The sequence below is a fragment of the Neolamprologus multifasciatus genome, chromosome 8 (genome assembly GCF_963576455.1).
Source record: "Neolamprologus multifasciatus chromosome 8, fNeoMul1.2, whole genome shotgun sequence".
NCBI classification, from domain to species: domain Eukaryota; kingdom Metazoa; phylum Chordata; class Actinopteri; order Cichliformes; family Cichlidae; genus Neolamprologus; species Neolamprologus multifasciatus.
In genome coordinates, this window is record NC_140446.1 from 1,294,744 (window position 1) to 1,315,937 (window position 21,194).

The 21,194-nt window shown below is 43.9% G+C and overlaps 1 protein-coding gene across 2 annotated transcripts; it reads left to right on the forward strand.

Moving 5' to 3' along the window:
• Window positions 1–840: 840 nt before the first annotated feature.
• dpysl4 (dihydropyrimidinase like 4) lies at window positions 841–20,972 on the forward strand. 2 transcript variants are annotated; one of them, XM_085169835.1, is made up of 15 exons: window positions 841–1,425; window positions 7,859–7,947; window positions 9,706–9,890; window positions 9,963–10,127; window positions 10,245–10,306; window positions 10,382–10,462; window positions 13,146–13,214; window positions 13,307–13,427; window positions 15,869–16,025; window positions 16,394–16,535; window positions 16,685–16,769; window positions 17,399–17,484; window positions 17,567–17,746; window positions 17,849–18,014; window positions 18,134–20,972. In XM_085169835.1, exons 1-15 carry the CDS (start codon window positions 1,141–1,143, stop codon window positions 18,223–18,225), a joined length of 1,965 nt encoding a protein of 654 aa, XP_085025961.1. In that variant the 5' UTR covers window positions 841–1,140; the 3' UTR covers window positions 18,226–20,972. The 2 variants fall into 2 exon arrangements, with proteins under 2 accessions (XP_085025961.1, XP_085025962.1); XM_085169836.1 differs by lacking the exon at window positions 841–1,425 and adding an exon at window positions 3,315–4,534.
• Window positions 20,973–21,194: the final 222 nt, after the last annotated feature.

Consider the following 21,194-nt stretch of genomic DNA (forward strand, 5'->3'; position numbering starts at 1 on the left):
TTCAAATCTGTCTCAGTACACACAATATCAGATCCGACTTTCATAAGACATGAAAAGATAACAGCCATGCGGTTTCTAGATATTGAAATGAAAGTGAAGATAGTCATGGCCTATTTTGCAGTCCGAGTCCAACATTTGAGTATCTTGGTGTTCATGAGTGAGGGGAGTGGAAGATTAAGTGAAGAAAGGTGGACCCGCTCACTTGGAGGATTGTTTCTTAGTTCCGAAGGCTCTCTGTGTTTGTGCAGAAGAGTCAGCATCTTATTTTACTTCCTGATGAAGATTTCCAAAGATCCTGCAGAACATTTTCATCAGAAACTTCCACTCACTTTAAACATGAAGTAGTTTCAGCCGTCTCTCCCTCTCTCTTCCTTTTTTCTTTACTGTGTTTGGATCATCCAATAACCTGATGTTTGTTGTTACAACCTTTGTTTACTTCCTGACTGCGGTCGCCCTGCATTCAGTCTAAGAACTCTGAACAGATACTCTGACTTCATTTTCAAAGATGAAAGCTTCATGTGGGCATGAACTACAGACTTTGTTACAGTTCACTGGCTCTGTGTGTGTGTGTGTGTGTGTGTGTGTGTGTGTGTGTGTGTGTGTGTGTGTGTGTGTGTGATTAGATGGACTAAATCTGACAGCCAAAGAAATCAAGTTGAAACTGCAGCAACTTCAGAGCATCAGCAGTAATGAGCACTGACTTGAGTGTGTGTGTGAGTGTGAGTGTGTGTGTGAGTGTGTGTGTGTGTGTGAGTGTGTGTGAGTGTGTGTGTGTGTGTGAGTGTGAGTGTGTGTGTGAGTGTGTGTGTGTGTGTGTTGGTCACGACCTTCGTCTGATTCAAAGCTGATAAAGTCAGAGATAGTGAGTGAGGAGGTGTGAGGGTATGCTGAGCAATAAAAACTCCTGAGAGAGAAAAGGAGACAAAGGACAGACCTGTGAATCTGATTGGTTGAAGGTTTGTGTTCTCCTCCTCCTCCCTCTTAATCTTAGTTTGGGCCCATGACCTCCTTTCTTCCCTTCTTCCTCCTCCACCTCCTCCTCATCCTGTCGGTTCGTTTATCGTCTGAGATCTTCATCCTCCCCGCCTCCTCCTCCTTTTCTTCTCTTGCTTGTTTCTGATCAGGTCACATCTCTCCAGGATGTCTGAGAGGAGGTGCTCCCCGGAGGACGACTGCTCTTCTCTCCTTTCGCGGCTCGGCTCGGACTCTCCTCGACCTCGGATGAAGTACGGCGGGATGTTCTGCAATGTCGAGGGAGCGTTCGAGAACAAGACACTGAACTTTGAGTCGTTGGGTCCGCGGCCGCAGCGATGCCAAGCCACTTGCACCCGCAGCCGAGATGGAGGCCACGCCGCCAGAAGAGGAGGAGGACAGACGGTGGCGTTTCCATCTGGACACACTCGGGAAAATTGTGGCAAGAGAGAGGTTTGTATTATTTCTAGTGAATTGAAAATGTGAGTTCTGTTTATCCTTGTAATGCTCATATCCTGCTGATCTCACCTTTCAACCTTCACACAACTCAGAGTTACCGACCATCAGATGGTGAGTGTTTATTTTGCTTCAGTCATTTGTTACAGACAAGTATAGTCATGTAACACATCATTGATTGACGACTTGGAACAACTTTGTATCGTATTACAAAGTTGGAGTACAAATACTGCCATTCATGGGCATACGGTTAGTGTGACCCCAGGCTGTGGAGACTTCACTTCATTTCCCGTTTTTCTTCCTTCCACTTCAGTTTCTAATGAAATGTCACAGACACAGTTCACGATTCAGTTTCACTTTAAAATAATTATTCAGCAATTCATATCGTCCCCGCGGTCACAGCGGACAGGTCTGTTACATCCAAGTCACTTGGATGAGTGACGAAACATTTCTCCCACAAAAACGCTACGATGAACAGATTCAACTTTTGCAGATTTACTTTCCTGGATGATTGAGAATGCATCAAGACAATCAGACACACAGATACGGTACCCCGACCCCAATCATTAAACCACACTAATTTACTTCAACAACCATGAAATACCAACCAACAAAATGGTCAATGGTCTGTATTTATATAGCGCTTTACTTAGTCCCTAAGAACCACAAAGCGCTTTACACTACATTCAGTCATTCACACACTGGGGATGGCAGCTACATTGTAGCCACAGCTGCCCTGGGGCACACTGACAGAGGCGAGGCTGCCAGACACTGGTACCAACCAACAACCATGAAACACCCACCCCTAACCACGAAATTCCAAACACCAACCAACAACCACCGAACACCAACCAACAACATTGAAATACCAACCAACAACCACCAAACGCAACCACAAAACACCAAACCCCAACCAACAACCACCAAACACCAACCAACAGCCAACCAACCAAAAACCAACAAGCACCAAACACCAACCAACAGCCAACCAACCAAAAACCAAATACAAGCTAACAGCTACCAACCAACAACCACAAAGCTGGATAATTGCAGAACCTCGATTATTTTCTTTTTCAGCCATTCTGTTGGAAATTTGCTGCTGTGCTTAAGATCATTGTCCTGTTGATGACCCAGTGTGGTCCAAGCTTCAGCTGTGGAACAGATGGCCTCACTTTTTGACTCTAGATTACTTTAGTATAGAAAGTAGTTCGTGTTCCACTCAGTTTATCATCCCTCCACCATCGTACTGGCAGCTGGTAGGAGGTATTTGTTTCCTCCAAATGATGGAAGTTTGTGTGTTTGAGCTTATTTTACATTTATTCATTTATCATTTATTTTACATGTATTTATTAATTATGAAGAAGTGGACTAACGCAGCAAAGCAGGAACTGCAGGACTGTTTTGACTGCACTGATTGGACTGTTTTTGAAGCTGCAGCTGAGAACCTGGATGAGCTGACAGACACTGTGACATCATATATCAGTTTTTGTGAAGATGTGTGTGCCAACCAAGACCTTTTGCACATACAACAACAATAAACCATGGTTCACTCCTAAACTCTAACATCTTCATCGGGCCAAAGAGGACACCTACAGAAGTGGTGACAGGGCCCTGTACAAACAAACCAGGAGCACACGGACCAAAGCAGCTAAAAGGATCTACTCCCAGAAGCTGAAAGAACTGCTCGCAGCCAACGACCCTGCATCAGTGTGGAAGGATCTGCAGGACATCACCAGCTCTTGTTGAATACATTCTAATGCAGGTTTGAGATGGACAGACTCTCAAAACTCCCTTGTATGTGCTTAGAATAGAATAGAATAGAATTCAACTTTATTGTCATTGCACATGCACAGGTACAATGCAGTTTGCATCCATCCAGAAGTGCTTTAGCCATGATATAGATATATTACAATATATATTAGCAATAATATAGCCAAGTATACGCTTGTGCAGATGTAGGTGAAGATAAACAGATCCTTCAGGCCTCAGCAGATAAAGATTCCTTTACTGTCGTTGTACTTACAGAGAAATTGGAGCAGACTAGCACACATGCATTATTACATGCTTTCACTCATGATTCATTCTACAGAATAAAATAACAATATAATAAAAATAGACAGACTAATAAACAAAAGTATGCGTACAGTTCTGCTAAAAGGATTAAATGACAGTGCAGCCATGCAGCATGAGTGTTATTGTTCTGTACTGTGTGTAATTATATCCAAATAAAAAATATCCAACTCACATCACGAGATCAATAAATCTGTGACCACTAGTTGACACTAAAAGTCAATCAGAAGCCAAGACGAGAGGTCTAATCTCCTTTCAGAATAAAAGGCTGTTAATTTGCTCTAAAACCTGAGGAGTTGATGTTGATGAAAAAGTTAAAGCTGAGCTGAACCTGCTCTTTGTTTAGTCACGGGATCTCCTAATTTAATAAAAACACAGCGTTTTGTAATAACAGCAGCATCTGCTCAGTTCATAGAGTCGAGGTGAGAGAAATCAGTTTAAGGCATTTAAAACATTATAAACACTTTTAAGCATTTGATCATTCTGACTCGTTGCTGTTAGTCTGAACTAGAGCCAGACATCATTCTGAGGAAAACGATGAAATTTGGAGATGACCGTTGTTTCAACGCAAACTGACTGCCGAGGCTGCAAGAACCTGGCATCTGACCATCATTTGCACAGATCCACTCCTCCGACAGATGCAGCTTCCGTGATGTGCGTCCTGTGTTTATGAGCTATGACGCGCCTCGGTGTGTTACAGCAGCCGTTTAACTTCACACTGGATCTCCGCATTACCTCTCTCATCTCGAAACTTCGACTTTATTCAAAAGATGATCAATAAAATATATATTTTCTTAATGTGCCTCCAATACTCGTACTTTTACTCTGATTACTCTAAGAAGACACGTTCGGGAGATTTACTTTGAAGCTCCCACCGGAAGCTGTGTCAGGCTGTGTTGTCGGAAACGTGACGTCAGTGTCGACGGGCGCAACAATAGCTGGCTGTGTCTGTGTGCGTGTGTGAGCGGATCAATCAGCTGATCACAGATCGATCGGGATGTCGTTCCAGGCCAAGAAGAGCAGCGCGAGACACGCGGTAGGTCCACCCGAACCGGGCCGAGCCGAGCCGGGGAAACCAACCGGTGATGCTGCGGCTCCGCCGGTCAGTCAGAAGCATACCGAGGCTGGGAAGCGAGCCGGGCCGGGCGGGGCGGGGCTGATTAGACACGTCTACCTCGGCCTGGCTCGGCTTGGCTCGGTTTGCAGAGGTCACGGATGCTGACAGTTTTTTTCACGCCGCGTTCAGGGGAGGTCGATAAAAATGCACGGGTTAAAACCTGAGCCAGTTCCAGTCCTGGCACAGCACGGTTCGATTGGTTTCAGTTCACCTGTCAGGTGACAGGATCCACGTTTTACGCGTGTTTTTAAAAACAGTTCATCCGTCCTGCTCACCTGTGGCAGTGGGAGGGGCAGCATTTGGTCTATCCAGGTAATTCAGGGTATATCACCATGGTAACTGATGCTGTAGACCCAACCTGCTCCAGAGCAGAGATCAGCAGGGATGAACTCACCAGCACTAACCAATCAGATCGTTCGGAGCTCAGACGGCTGGAGCGTCTGAAGTGTTTTAGTTTAAAACAATAATCTGCTTCATATTTCTCCGTACTGGCGACTTTATTTCTGTAAATGTATTTATTGGTCTAGTGAAACTGCAGGACTGCGGTTTCACCACTTTGAGCCACGTAGCGTATATTTGTTCTTTGTTTTTATTCTTTCTTCAGTGCGATAAACCCGAGTAAGGCTGCAGGCCACAGGAGATAACTGCAGCTGTGTTCATTTTAATCAAACACTCGATAATTGATAAAACCCACCCGTGCTCACCAGTTTACCTCTTTTACTTCCTGCTTCATATAAACTTTATTCACACAGCAGCTCGTTTACAGTCTGACCGCAGTGTTTACAGCACTCACACATGCTTTATCTCCCTTTGTAAGCTCAGGTGTGCAGTCACCATCAGCTAAAAGCTGATTGGCTCTGAATGATGCTAGCATACATTAAAAACATGTAGACAGTGACAGTCGTGACAGCTCGCCGATCACCCAAACGCACAAACCAAGCTAGCTGGTATCGCCTGGTAACTTAGCTCCGCCCCGTTGACCAAATTTGGTCACTTTGGGCACAACAAAAACAAACAAAATGATCTAGAGTCTAGTGCAGGGGTGGGCAACCCTAGCCACGCGTGCCACAGCACATAAATAGCATTTGTATTTTCTGTTGTTCAGTTCATTTGCTGTTATGGATAAAAACTCTTTTTTTTGTTTCAAAATATCTGATAACTATTCGCTGATAGCTGCAAACATCTGTGAACAAATATAATCTATAAAGTGGTTCTATATAGTGTTTAACTGTTAATATAGAGCGTTATTATTATTTTTAATGCTAATGCATCATATGGCACACTGACTTCTGAGGAAATTTTAGATGCACTCATCATCAGAGAGGTTGCCGACCCTGCTGTAGTGGGTGACGTTGGGGTGGCAGCCTCCATCTTTCATACTCTGTGTTGTATCACGAGATTGGATTGCACCAAACAGATGTTCAAGTTCAAGAAATCCAGGCTTTCTTTGAGTTACTCCTCCAATCAAGGACCTCATCAGAGGCGATGCACATCTGTAAAACTGTGACTGCAGATAATCGGCTGAGATTAGTGATCAGAGTTCAGTCCACTCTGACGTCATCGTCCAGGATTTGCCATGACAACGGGTAAATAAAGAGCACAGCCTCCGTTTTAATCTAGAGAAACACCGGCATCATCTTCAGAACCGGAGACTCGTTTTTACCCGTCTTACATGGATAATAACTGTATGTGTGTAATATGACATCATATAATATACATTTTTATATGTTATGAATATTATAAATATTCATTCAGGCTGTTGAGGCGGCCCAGCATAGGGCACTCAGGAGGTGACTGAGGGCAAAGGCACCGAGTGCTAATGAGGGGAAACACCTGTAACATGTAACAAGTAAAAATAAATACAAGACATGAGACTATCAAAATAAAACAGGAAAGATAAAGACTAGATCAGAAGCTACAAGGGGACGCAAGGAAGGCAGGAAACAACTAAAACATCAGGAATCAAATAAAAACTGTGACCCTGCCTCCTGACCAACGGTAGCTGAGATAGGCCCCATCCCCAACATAATAAGGACAAGCGGAACGAGGATCATTTTGTGAGGAAGAAGATTCACGTGACCTGTGAAATGCCTCTTTAACCCTTTAAGACCTACCATAGAACCAAGTCCGCCAGAGCTTATATTATATGTTTACATGCTGTGGAGCCATTTTTGGGAGCATTTCAAGTTGCCATACATCAATACAACCATTACAGCCTAGATTTTAATAATATGTCTGCATTAAGTGCATAGTAATTACATAAATTGCAAAAAAGTGCAATAAACTACAAAAAAATAGAAAATCGTTTTTCTTTTTTTAACATATATTTCTAGTTAGAGAAATTTAAGAGGCTTATCCCTCAAAACTGTAAATACAAAAAAGTTGCACAAAATAGTTTCCCACCACAGGAAATTTATTTTGAGTGTCTTCATAGTTTTATTTTTGAAATACACCAATTTTTATATACTGCAGGAAAAACAAAAATAAATATTATAATGCAAATTAGCAAAAAAGCAGCATATGCATCAAAATAAACTATTTCCAGCAGTGCAATATGAGTCCTAAGCATCCCAGAAACCACACAGAAAGTCATAAAGTCAAACATAACTTTTAAAAACACCAGTATAGGCTCATGAGGCCCTGATGGTAAAAAAAACTTCATTTCCGCAAAATGACGTCACTTCCGATTTCGGGCAGGTCATGGCGGACATGCGAAAGTTCGTGGTGACGTCTATTCCAACGTAGGAAGTGTTACGAACAGCTGATCGGATCAGCAAAGCGTGTTTCTGGAATATTATGTTTTTGTTGCTGCAAGTGCTTTTTATGCAGTTTTTGCAAAGCTATATGTGGAAGGAAACTGTGACCGAGGACAAGCTGATGGCATAAGATGTAAGTACAACTCCTCCGGTTTCATATGCAAAAAACATTATTGCGCTAGCTCACGTGGTTGCAGAGCTACCGGGATTTAAAAATAGTTACACAAAACGGAGCGTGCTGCTCCGACCGGCTTTAAAGGGTTAAACATGAGCAGGCTTAAATTCTAAAGCAGAGAGTCAGAATTACCAGAAAGATGATGATGTGGTGGGAGCTGCTAACTCTGACTTGTAGGTTTTGTGGATCCAGCTAACTCAAAGGAAGCGTTCTCAACTTGCTTGGTGGCCACACCTCTCCCGTCGACCCCGTCTGAATCTGCAGTCAGAAGCTTCTTCCCTATGATCTATGCACCATCCTCTCTGTTTCCAGGGCGACCGTCTGATCATCAAAGGAGGGAAGATTGTTAATGACGACCAGTCGTTCTACGCTGATATCTATATTGAGGATGGGACAATCAAGTAAATATATTCTCTTTTTTCTCACTGATGTAATCGTTCTGATTTAAAGAGGAACAAACGTGTCCTCATGTTCCACACATGGCAAACGAAACATCAAACAAACATCATGTTTAAAACCAAGTTTTCTTTGACTCAAAAAGGTCAATGTTTCAGGTTTATATTGGGGTTATTGGTTCCTCTGATGGAGCATTTGCAGTGTATTTTCTGTAATTAGTATTTTTTTAGTGGGGGACATTTGGTCATTGAGAAGACTAGATTTCACTGTGATCTTGAAAGTTCATCAATATTTGTTCATGTTTGTACGAACGCTGACACCCTGGATCAGAGCAGGAGAGGCAGCTTCTTAACAAATCATTTCCTCTGCGTCTCTCTGAGCTCTTCCTGAAACGGTTGAATCTTTGTGTCGAACCAGATGTTCTCATCCGAGTCATTGCTCACGTATGTCTGTGATAGGCAGCACCTCTGACGTGATGATAAAACTGTTCTCAGCAGATGTCTGTGGGAGCAGGAAGTGGATGATGGATGCAGACATAGAAACCCTTTTCCTGTTCACTGTAAGTTTGGCCGTGAAAACATCAGAATTTGGATCATACTGACCTTCAGTCTAAAGGCTGCATCTGAAAACTGGTTCCCCGCTGTTTGGACTGCACTGAGTTCTTCACACATAATCTTTATTTCATTTCATTTACTTTTAAAATCTTACTAGTTGGGCGTCAGGTTTTTACTCGTGGTCGGTGTGAATCGCCTTCACTTTGTCCCTGTGTTTGAGCATGTTCATAATCAACCTTCCCAGTGTGGCCTAAGCATCTCCCCATCCCGTCGTGGTGCTCGAATCAGCTGTCCACACTGAGCAGCTCTTTTGTCTCTGGTCCTTCAGCCTCTGCCACTTGAGGCGGCTGTAGCTCAGGTGGTGGAGCAGGTCACCTACTAATTGGGAGGTTGGTGGTTTGATACCCATCTGCTCCAGCCTGCTTGCTTTAGGCAAGACATCAACCCCCATCTGCTTTCTATGAATGTGTGTAAATGTTACATAGAAAAAAGGCTTAAAGTGCTCAGAAAGAGTAGAAAAGTCAATTTACAAGCTTTCGGTGTTCTTCATGACGTCTTCAAGCAAAAGTTTATCTTCTAAGTTTTATTCCTAAACTCTCTTTACTTCAGAGAATCAGCATCATCTTGAGCTGTAGACAATCACAGCTCAGTCTGACAGAGCGGTCCTTCGTCTGCTTCCTCATCTTTAAAAAGTCAGAGATGAGGTGCTGGTTTCTCTTCTTTGGCCGTCCCGAGCTCCAGTCGTCTTCTCCCAGGGTGTTCTTAGATCTGCTGCATTGTTTTAACCTTTTGCTTGCTCATCTTAGCAGAAGTGAAAACGAGAAAATCCAAAAGCCCAGTTTACTGTAAGTCCGGGGTGTCCAGCTCCAGGCCTTGATTTTAGATCTGGGTCAACACACCTGACTCAGATGATGAGTTCATTGCCAGGCCTCTGGAGAACTTCAGGACATGTTGAGGAGGTCATGTAGCCATTTAACTCAGCTGTGTTGGATCAAGGACACATCTAAACCCTGCAGGACACCGCCCTCGAGGCCTGGCGTTCCCCACCCCTGCTGTAAGTGGTCTTCATCGAGCACCGGTACGAACAGCAAAGTGTGTTTCATCAGGTTACTCCTATAGTCAGATGTCGAGTGAACATATTCTAATCGATAATAACACCAATGTTAGCTTGACCATCACACCTCGGACTTCCTGTTGTGTCCTGATCAGACAGATCGGCGAGAACCTGATTGTCCCGCCCGGCGTGAAAACAGTGGACGCATATGGTCAGCTGGTGATCCCCGGAGGAATCGACGCCAACACGAACCTGTACTCACCGCAGAAAGGCCTGAACCCGGCAGATGACTTCTACCAGGGAACTAGAGCCGCCCTGTCCGGAGGAACCACCACCATTAGTCAGTAACCAATCGATCAATACCATCCGGCCTCAGTGTGATGTGCTAACGGTAAGCTGGTTGTGTTGGCAGTGGACCACGTGCTGGTGGAGCCGGGGACTAGTTTACTAACGGCATTTGACCAGTGGAAAGATGCGGCAGAGCAGAGGGCGTGCTGCGACTTCTCCCTCCACGTGGACATCACCCGCTGGCACGAGGGGCTGTACGAGGAGCTGGAGACACTTGTCAAGGACAAAGGTCAAGATTGCCAAGCAATAATCAATAAGCTCATTATCAATTATAGTCAGATATCGCAAGACACAGAGGGTGAGCTGTAGTCTGGCTGAGTATAAACTGCAGTACTCTGTGTTTCAGGGGTGAACTCCTTCCTCTTCTTCATGGCCTACAAAGATAAGTACCAGAGCTCCGACTCTCAGGTGTGCAGAGGAACTTCTCATTAATTGTTTCTTTTTGTTAGTTTTGCTTTCGTTTTACCGTTGTCATGGTTTCAGCTCTATGAGGCCTTCAGTGTCCTCCGTGATCTCGGAGCCATCGCGCAGGTCCACGCTGAGAATGGTGACATCATTGATGAGGTAACTGAGCAGAAAACTGAAGGTTGGTGTTTCACAGTTGAATCAGTTAAATTAGTCCAAACTAAGGATGAGCGTAATGCAAACAGTAACTGTTTGTGCCTTGAGGTGACTGTTGATGTGATATGTAAATAAAACAAAATTGAACTGAATTAAGTGTTGTAGTCAGAAGCAAAAAAAGGTTGTTTTTTTAGTGTTTATTGAAGTTATGCACGAAATAAAATGTGCATTATTTGATGGCTTCCTTTGTTCTAAGACTCATATATGTACAGTAGTCTGGGTGACCGCCGTCACTTCAAGTACTTTTTCTTCAAGCAGGTACGAAAAAAGAGAAAGAAAAGAAAACACACAAACAAACAGATACAGTTTGTAACTATATTTATCCAGAGAGAGAGCAATTGAAAAGCCAACACACTCAGTAGCAGATGGTGACATAGCATTAGTACATGTTATTATAACAAACAAAAATTTAAACAACCGTTCCTTCAATGATGAATATCATCACATAGACAGTGTTTTACAAATTTCTCATACTCAAAATTCACTAAAAAAGTATCTTTTCCATCTTATACATCTCAAAAGTTACATCAATCCAGCTGTTTAATGTTGGTGGATCCTATGTTAGCCATCTTTTGGTCGGTGCCTTTTTACTTGCAGCTAGCAGCACACCAAGTTAGTATTTATCTATACACTTTATGTCTGAGGCTATGTATCCTAAAAATGTGGATTTGAAATCAAAGGCTAAATATGTACTAAAGATGTTTTGCATCACTTTATGGACATCTCTCCAGTAGTTCTTAATATTCTTACAATCCCAAAATACAGTGGATGCAAAAGTATTCGGCCCCTTGAACTTTCCCACATTTTGTCACATTACAGCCACAAACATGAATCAATTTTAGTGGAATTCCAGGTGAAAGACCAACACAAAGTGGTGAACACGTGAGAAGTGGAACGAAAATTATACATGATTCCAAACATTTTTTACAAATAAATAACTGTAAAGTGGGGTGTGTGTAATTATTCAGCTCCTAAGTCAATACTTTGTAGAACCAGCTTTTGCTGCAGTTGCAGCTGCCAGTCTTTTAGGGTCTGTCTCTACCAGCTTTGCACATCTACAGACTGAAATCTGCTCATTCTTCTTTGAAACAGCTCCAGCTCAGTCAGATTAGATGGACAGCGTTTGTGAACAGCAGTCTTCAGATCTTGCCACAGATTCTCTTGGATTTAGATCTGGGCTTTGACTGGGCCGTTCTAACACATGGATATGTTTTGTTTTAAACCATTGTTGCCCTGGCTTTATGTTCAGGGTCGTCGTCCTGCTGGAAGCTGAAGCTCCGCCCCAGTCTCAAGTCTTTTGCAGACTCCAAGAGGTTTTCTTCCAACATTGTCCTGTATTTGGCTCCATCCATCTTCCCATCAACTCTGACCAGCTTCCCTGTCCCGGCTGAAGAGAAGCCCCCCCAGAGCATGATGCTGCCACCACCATATCTGACAGTGGGGATGGTGTGTTCAGAGTGATGTGCAGTGTTAGTTTTCCACACACAGCGTTTTGCATGTTGGTCTCATCTGACCAGAGCAGCTTCTTCACATGTTTGCTGTGTCCCCCACATGTTTGCTGTGTCCCCCACATGTTTGCCGTGTCCCCCACATGTTTGCCGTGTCCCCCACATGTTTGCCGTGTCCCCCACATGTTTGCTGTGTCCCCCACATGTTTGCCGTGTCCCCCACATGTTTGCCGTGTCCCCCACATGTTTGCCGTGTCCCCCACATGTTTGCCGTGTCCCCCACATGTTTGCTGTGTCCCCCACATGTTTGCTGTGTCCCCCACATGTTTGCTGTGTCCCCCACATGTTTGCTGTGTCCCCCACATGGCTCGTGGCAAACTGCAAACAGGACTTCTTATGGTTTCTGTTAACAATGACTTTCTTCTTGCCACTCTTCCATAAAGGCCAACTTTGTGCAGTGCACGACTAATAGTTGTCCTATGGACAGATTCCCCCACCTGAGCTGTAGATCTCTGCAGCTCGTCCAGAGTCACCATGGGCCTCTTGGCTGCATTTCTGATCAGCGCTCTCCTTGTTCTGCTGTGAGTTTAGGTGGACGGCCTTGTCTTGTAGGTTTACAGTTGTGCCATACTCCTTCCATTTCTGAATGATTGCTTGAACAGAGCTCCGTGGGATGTTCAAGGCTTGGGAAATCTTTGTGTAGCCTAAGCCTGCTTTAAATTTCTCAATAACTTTATCCCTGACCTGTCTGCTGTGTTCTTTGGACTTCATGGTGTTGTTGCTCCCAATATTCTCTTAGACAACCTCTGAGGCGTCACAGAGCAGCTGTGTTTGTACTGACATTAGATTACACACAGGTGCTCTCTGTTTAGTCATTAGCACTCATCAGGCAACGTCTATGTGCAACTGACTGCACTCAGACCAAAGGGGCTGAATAATTACGCACACCCCACTTTGCAGTTATTTATTTGTAACAAATGTTTGAATCATGTCTGATTTTGGTTCCACTTCTCACGTGTTCACCACTTTGTGTTGGTCTTTCACCTGGAATTACAATAACATTGATTCATGTTCTGTTCCTGGAGAATAAGGTTCATGCTCAGTTTCACTGTTTGGTTACCCCAGGCGTTAACTGGTGTAAATACGTTTTAACTGGTATAAACTGGTTTGTGTTTCAGGAGCAGAAGAAGCTTCTCTGTCTTGGCATTACTGGACCTGAAGGACATGTTATATCGCACTCAGAAGAGGTACGCACACCTGAGACACACTCCTGTGCAGATTGTGGCTGATGTGTTGGCATGTTGCATATTTCTGATGTGTGTTTTTGTGTGTGCTTCAGGTAGAGACTGAGGCAGTGTATCGGGCCATCACCATTGCCAAACAGTCCAACTGCCCGCTGTACATTACCAAGGTAATGAGCAAATCTGCTGCTGATGTCATCGCCAAAGCCAGGAAGAAAGGTGAGGGCGTCAGCTTCGTCCTTTTGGCCTTTAATACAGATTTAACAGGTTTCATTCAGACACTTATTTGGGGTCCTGAGCCTTCAGGGTCATCGTTTTGTAAGAGGGTGAATGCTGAGCTCAGCTGGTGGTCCTTCTGTTTCCCGGCTCACCCATCTCTACAAGGTCTTAAATAATCAGGCCCCATCTTATCTTAATGACCTTGGTCTGCAACTGCAGTTGTTGTTGTTGTTCCTAGAGTGTTTAAAAGTAGAATGGGAGGCAGAGCCCCAGTGAAGCCTCAGATCTGTTGTTCAGTTTTTTCGTAAAGATCTGGCCTAATGTGCAGTAGACCTTCTTCCCATAGCTTCGCTACCTACAAGTCATAGTTACAGTCTCACCAAACCTGAACGGGACGCCGTGGAAAAATATATTACCAATGGGTTTCACAGCTGGCACATTTGCACTTCCACTTCTCCTGTAGGTGCAGGGTTCTTGTTTGTAGAGAAAAGGACAAGTCTTTGTCCATCTATCAGTTACCAAGGTCTAAATAATATCACCATCCAAAACAAATATCCACTCCCACCACTGCTGTCTCCCCCTCTTAGATAGATTGTATTTTTTTTTTTATTTCAAACATGCAAATATAACTAAAATAACAAGAGAAAAAACAAAACTTAAAAAACATCAAGTTTGAATGTTGAATTCCCACAGAGCACAACAGTGAAGAGGATGAGTGGAAGACTGCATTTAATAAAGGTTTAGGACATTTTGAATACCTCGTAATGCCTTTTGGATTAATCTGTGCACCATCTGTGTTTCAATTCCTAATTAATCACATGGTGACTTCCTGAACTGTTTCTTCTTTGTCTACCGAGATGATATACTAGATTTCAACCTTCTTCCCAGGCTTTAAGGTTCCCAGGTTCTCGGAATGTAAAGCCCGATTTTCTCTCTGAGTTTCACTCACCTCCAAGATGAAGTCACTGATCTGAATTGCCAAAAGGGATGAACTTTATCCAGGTGGCGGTCCACCCAACCGGCTGTATGTTCCATCCAACATCCATTAATGAGTCATCCACTGGCTCCATTCCTCTAAGTTGGCCCGCCATCCCAGTAAGAACCGGGCTATCACTCTTCTTCAACGCTCCTTCTGGTGGCCGTCCTTGATCAAAGAAGCCTGGTAGCATTTTTCTGCATGTCTTCTGTGTGCTCAAAACAAATCTGTCAGTTCACCTCCAGCCAGCCTCCTGCACCCTCTTACAACCTCGGAACAACTTTGGTCTCACATCCCAGTGGACTTCACCATTGGTCTGCCTCCCTCGGAGGGTAAAACAGTCCTTCTCACCATCATAAACTATTTTTCAAAGGCTGTACATATTTTTGCCCTCTCCAAACTCCAGTCTGCGCTAGAAGCTGCTCGACCCCATGGTCCACCGTGTTTTCCGATTTCACGGTATATTTCAACACTTTGTGTCATATCGTGGCCCACAATTTACATCTCGAGTCTGGAGAGACGAGCAGGTGAGCTTGTCTTCTGGTTTCCATCCACAGACTAAAGGGCAGGTGGAGAGGGCAAGTCAGGAGCCGGAGGCTGCTCTTCAATGTCTTGCATCCTCCAATAAGGCAACTTGGAGCCAACCAATTTCTTGGATCGAATTTGCTCACAATTCGCTGTTCGTTTGTCATCTTTCGAAGTGTCTCTGGGCTACGTCTGTTTCCAACTTTGGAAGGTGAGATTTCCTTCTGTTCAACTTCATGTCCGTCATTGCCGCAGGATCTGGAGGACCACTCGAGCAGCCCTGTTATGGACAAAAGAACAAAACAAGTTTCCTGACAGCCTTTGGCGTACCACTGTTGCTACCTATCACCCAGGTCAGAAGGTATGGTTGTCCACTAAACACATTCTTAGATTCTGACATTCTCAGGTCAGAATCTGATTAATACACCTAGCAGAGATTTGGTTGTTAGCCGGTTCCTATTTATGCTGGAAGAAGGCAGTCTCTGAATGTTTGTGACGTTGGGCTTCCTCCATATCTTTGTCTCCTTCGTTTGCCAAACCAGCCACTTACCCTCTGCTCCTGTTCACGCAGGAATCCTGGACTCTGAGAGAGGTCTGAGTGCCTGTTCTGGACTGTCAGTAGTTTGGTGCCGATTTCTAGAGTTGTCGCTGGCCGCACCTGTGGCTCGGATCAGGAGCCTCTGGATTTCCAGCTGTCCTGAAACACAACATTTACATTTTTCTGGACTGGATGTCGAGCTGTCTGAGCTTTTCATTTGGTGCACTAACCACCATGTTCAAGTCATACAGAGAAAGGGGTCACCTAAGCCAGGATCAGTTTACTTTGACAGACTGCACACAGCTCTGGGGTAACTTGTTACCATAAACAACATCCCCAGCCTCAGGTACTGATACTTTAAAAGCATCTTGGTGCCCTAAAGTTGAACTTCTTTGTCCTCAGGCATGGTGGTGTATGGGGAACCAATCACAGCTGGCCTGGCTACCGACGGCTCCCATTATTGGTCCAAAGACTGGGCCATAGCTGCTGCCTTCGTCACAAGCCCGCCCCTTAACCCTGATCCTTCGACTCCGCAGTACTTGACCTCCCTGTTAGCATGGTAAGCATTTCATGGGGCGATTGTGGCTCAAGAGTTGGGAGTTCGCCTTGTAATCGGAAGGTTGCCGGTTCGAGCCCCGGCTTGGTCAGTCTCGGTTGTTGTGTCCTTGGGCAAGACACTTCACCCGTTCCCTACTGGTGGTGGTCAGAGGGCCCGGTGGCGCCAGTGTCCGGCAGCCTCGCCTCTGTCAGTGCGCCCCAGGGCGGCTGTGGCTACAACGTAGCTGCCATCACCAGTGTGTGAATGTGTGGATGATTGGTTGTGTAAAGCGCTTTACAAATACACGCCATTTACCATTTACTACCCCTCACCTGAACCATCGAGATGTCACAGGTGACCCTTACAAGGGCTTGCTGTGTGTTTTCCAGTGGAGACCTCCAAGTAACCTCCAGCGCTCAGGCCAGCTTTTCCACCGCTCAGAAAGCTGTTGGTAAAGACAACTTCACTTCGATTCCAGAGGGAACTAATGGCATAGAGGAGAGGATGTCTGTGGTCTGGGACAGAGCAGTGGTAAGAAAACTTGACGCTCAGTCTCATGGTATCATCAGTGTGAATGTAGTGCACGCCCACCCTGATCCTCCTCCTCCTATGCCTGATCTCCATCCCTCTGCTTTTACTGCGAGTCCCAGCATTCATGCTGTTTCCACTGTGTTTCTCAGGCCACTGGAATGATGGATGAGAATGAGTTTGTTGCAGTAACCAGCACCAATGCTGCAAAGCTCTTCAGCATGTATCCACGAAAAGGTATGATGTCAGTCACAGGTAAATGTTGTAAAGGATAAATACTGGAGACATGTTTCTGGGACGAGAGGACAAATTTCAGGGGTGTCAAACATAGGATAGGTCAGGTGAAGACTCCACGCCACCGCATTGGATGGCACTGAAAAATGTGAATAAATATATATAAAACTTTTATGAGTGTTAACTGTACTTTCACAAGTCTTACAACTTTTGCTACTAATGAATCATGCTAGGTCAAAGTAATTACGTAATAAATAAACAATTCAGTGCCAATGGACAACAAGTTACCAGATTTTACTCATGTCTCACAATTTAAGCCCAAAGAGATGTGTTGACAAATTTCTTTCATTTACTACAGCAGCATTTCTTTTTCATCCAGAAAAATTTAGATACATTGCTAAAATTGCTCTTTTTAATAATTCGATATCTCCGAGATTGGCATGGTTAAAACTTCTTTACACTCACAGTAAGAGAGATTCTTTGGATCAGTCCACCCAGTGTATGAGTTTGACATACCGGCTTTACATCACAAAACACTCCAGCCATCCTGAGGAACAATCTTACAAAGTCTTGCTGCCCTTTCTTCCCCAGACATTAGCTGTTTTTAAGGATTGATGCTTCTGTACACTCAGGTCGGATTGCTGTTGGATCTGATGCTGATATCGTCATCTGGAATCCGAAGGAGACACGAATCGTTTCTGCAAACACTCACAACCTGGTAATAACACCGCTATCGATCATTTACATCTAGGGTCAAACCTCTTCAAAACTTCTCATCATGATCAATTTCCTGTGTGCAGAACCTAGAGGTCAACATCTTTGAGGGTTTGGAGTTTCGGGGAGTGGCATCGGTGGTGATCAGCGGCGGACGAGTTCTTCTGGAGGACGGAAAACTCAACGTGACCGAAGGTTCAGGACGCTTCATTCCCAGGAAGGCTTTTCCTGATGTCGTGTACAAGAGGATCAAAGCCCGTAGCAAGGTAACCGGCGGTTAGCAGCCGCTGAGAGGTAGTTAGTGACAGATGCATGGTAACAGCCTCCACCTGTCCAGTAATCTGGAGGTTTATTTCTTCCCGTTTCAGATGGCCGAAACTCGCGGTGTCCCCCGTGGAAACTACGATGGTCCAGTCCACGATGTCATCAGCATGACTAAATCAGTCCCACCCACCCCGACCACCAGGGGGCCCCCATGTCCAAAAACCCTGACCGGCCCCCGAAATCTCCACCAGTCGGGATTCACCCTCGCAGGTGGGAAACCAAAACACGTCTGCTGATTTCTGGTCAATAATCTGACCAGTGTAAGTTTAGCAATAAAAAACAAGAACACAGTGACACTGAAATGATCATCTTCTTATTTTTCTGTCCAGGAACTCAGATTGATGACCACATACCACGGCGCTCTACTCAGAGGATTGTGGCACCTCCTGGTGGACGATCCAACATTACGTCATTATCCTAAAACTGGAAGAATGAAGCAGTCGCTGTGAGACTGTCCAACAGTCCTTACAATGACTACTAGCGCTTCATAATAGTAATATTTCATCATGAACTCAAATGCAACCCTCCAAACAACCCTACAGCTAGTCTTAAAATCTTAAACTACTAAATCCTAAATCGTCTGAGTCGTCTAATTGTACTTTTATAAAGCTGTAGTATTTCAGCTAGTAGAAAATGGCAATGCAACTCGACAGAGGTGTGGACTTGAGTCACATGACTTGGACTCGAGTCAGACTCGAGTCATTAATTTTATGACTTTAAACTTGACTTGAAAAAATGTTCTAAGACTTGTGACTTGACTTGGACTTTTACACCAATGACCTGGGACTTGACTTGGACTTGAACCGGTTTACTTGAAAAGAGCCCAAATCTAAAATTTAACACACATATTATATAGAAAGTGTGCACCATTAATTCAATTCATTGATTCATTTATTCAAACCACACTCCGTACGTATGAGTGCGTGAGCTGTAGCACAGCCAATCAAATTGACCAGATTTTTTTTTTAAAAGAAAAAAAAAAAACGCTCAAATGTTATTTTTTTCAGGTACATAAACTATGAAGTAGTCAACAAAAAAACAAAATGCAATATGCAAAACATGCAAACAGAGAATCACAGACAGATGGAACAACTTCAACTTTCTCTGACAGTTGAAGTTGCATAAAGAACGGTAGGTTCTCTTTTGCTACGATGAGACAGCTGACTGCATCTAGCAAATGTTGTCCAGGCTCCGTTGGTGATACAGTTTTTTTTAATGTGTATGATATTTTTGTCATGCGATTTTAAAGCCGGTCCTACAAGCTCATCCAAGAATAACATGCAGCTTATCTCAGAACTGTCGGTGAAAATTATTCTTGGAGTTAAGTTTAATTGAGCTGCATTTTATAGAGGTGCAATTTCACAATTTGTGTATATTTTCTAAGTTCACTATTTCGTCATGTGTTGAGAAAAACACAGATTTAAAAATCACATGGTCTCATATTTACATTTAGCATAACTGCAACATTCTTTTTTTCATTTTTTTAAAGACTCGAAAGGACTTGAAATTCAAAGTTTCAGACTTGTGACTTTACTCGGACTTTTACACCAGTGACTTGAGATTTGACTTGTGACTTGAGGATAAAGACTTGAGACTTACTTGAGACTTGCAAAACAATGACTTGGTCCCACCTCTGCAACTCGATAAATACCAGTAAGCCCTGCTTACACTGAACTACTTCACGTTTCTAAGATAGCAGTACTCCAGCACATAAAAGCATCAAGTACAACTAAGACTGCAAGTTACTAAACAAGTATTACATCAGACAGAGTGGTACCTTTACAAGTACTAAAGCTTCCTGACATAAAGGAAGGGTTATAAATTATATGCCATTAGTACTTCAGCTAGTATTTAACCCAGTACGAACCCCACAGTTACCACTAAGCTGTTAGTACTCTGCCCTAAAACTACATAACGACTGTTTTACACCATACAGCAAATACTTTATTCTATAATAGTACTTTACCTAGAACTATGACCCTATAATACTTTAGCCTACTGACTCATTCTGCAGTAGAAGCCCAACAGCAACCCCTACAGTGTTAGTGTAACTAGTACTACACCCTAGAAACATGGTACTGAATGTTTTTGGTATTCTCATCTTCATGTCATTATTTGTCACTCCATCTGTTCTATCAGCTCTGATAAATGCAGTAGTTGTAGTTTCAGTCGTAGTAGCAGAAGTATAACCGAACATTTGTGCTTTCTGTAGTGCTCTTTGATTAGCATGGTCATGCCACTTCATCGTGAGAAAACTGTCGCACCAGTATTCCTGTCAGGTCAGGTTCCAGGTGGAAGCTCCTCCGGTTGTTTTCAGCTGTTGTCTGTGACAGCTGGTTGTGTCAAACGCTTCTGCTTCCTGTTTGTGAGACAGGACTCGTGCCTGTCCGAGTGCCCTTCTAATTCATTCATTTAATGACGTTCTGAAAATCTCCGAATCAGAATTAAACTCCTTCAGATTCACGCAGATGTTCTCTCCTCTGGCTGTGAATGGTGCTAAGAAATCCAGATAGCCTGCAAGTAGCAATCCCTACAAAGCCCACCTCCCAAAGGAGGCTAGCACAGCCACGTAATATCATTACAGCAACTACAGCTTGATCTGATCACAGACTGCACATGCTCAGTAGGGTTTCTGACTCTTCCATTGGACTTTACATAAAGGTCACTGAGTGAAACACCGGGGCGAACGCTGAGCCATCGGTTAGGGTTACGTCCATGATCAGATCCTGCTGTAAGTATCCACCATGACCTCTGACCTTTGTCCTCTGATGACCTCAGATTTTTAACAGTGTGTTAGACTTGTACAAAGTTCATTTTGTATTTTTTACACTTTTTGTATCCTGGAAGTGTTAGCGTCAGTTAGCTCACCACGCAGCCCATGGCAACCATGTTTGTGGCAGGCTGTTGCTATAGTAATAAGATGTTGTTCTTCATCTGCACAGCAGCTGGTTAGTCTAGTATGAAGCCAGGCTCAAAAATGGTATCTGTGTCGTGCAGTGTGTTTCTGTAGCAGTCGAACATCTTTCCGTCCTTACAGGTGCAGCATAGAGGGCATGAAGTCCTGGTGCACACAGGTCACCATTGTTGTTGTTGTTTTGTTGGTGAATGAAAACATTTGTTCCAGATGTGATGAGAGCTGCATGAATAAAGGAGGAAGAGAAAAACTGACCGTAGAGATGTCTGTTTCCTGAATGTGATGAAATCTTCATCATTCAGACTGAAGTAAGAGCGCTTCAGCGAGCAAACAGCAGAGACAGAGTTTCTATTTTAAGTAGAAATCCAAACGGCACTCGGCCTTCTTCTGGTTTTGGATCCAGGTCCGTTCCTGACACCTTCCATGGTTCAGCTTCTGGGGGGATCGCAGAGAGCGTAAGATCAGATTCATTCTCC

Bases quoted from the DNA above. Each gene is read 5' to 3' on its own strand.
- dpysl4 (XM_085169835.1), top strand. From the start codon at position 1,141: ATGTCTGAGAGGAGGTGCTCCCCGGAGGACGACTGCTCTTCTCTCCTT. The intron at 10,463-13,145 runs GTAACTGAGCAG...TTTGTGTTTCAG, and splicing joins ATGGTGACATCATTGATGAG to GAGCAGAAGAAGCTTCTCTG. The intron at 13,428-15,868 runs GTGAGGGCGTCA...CTTTGTCCTCAG, and splicing joins CGCCAAAGCCAGGAAGAAAG to GCATGGTGGTGTATGGGGAA.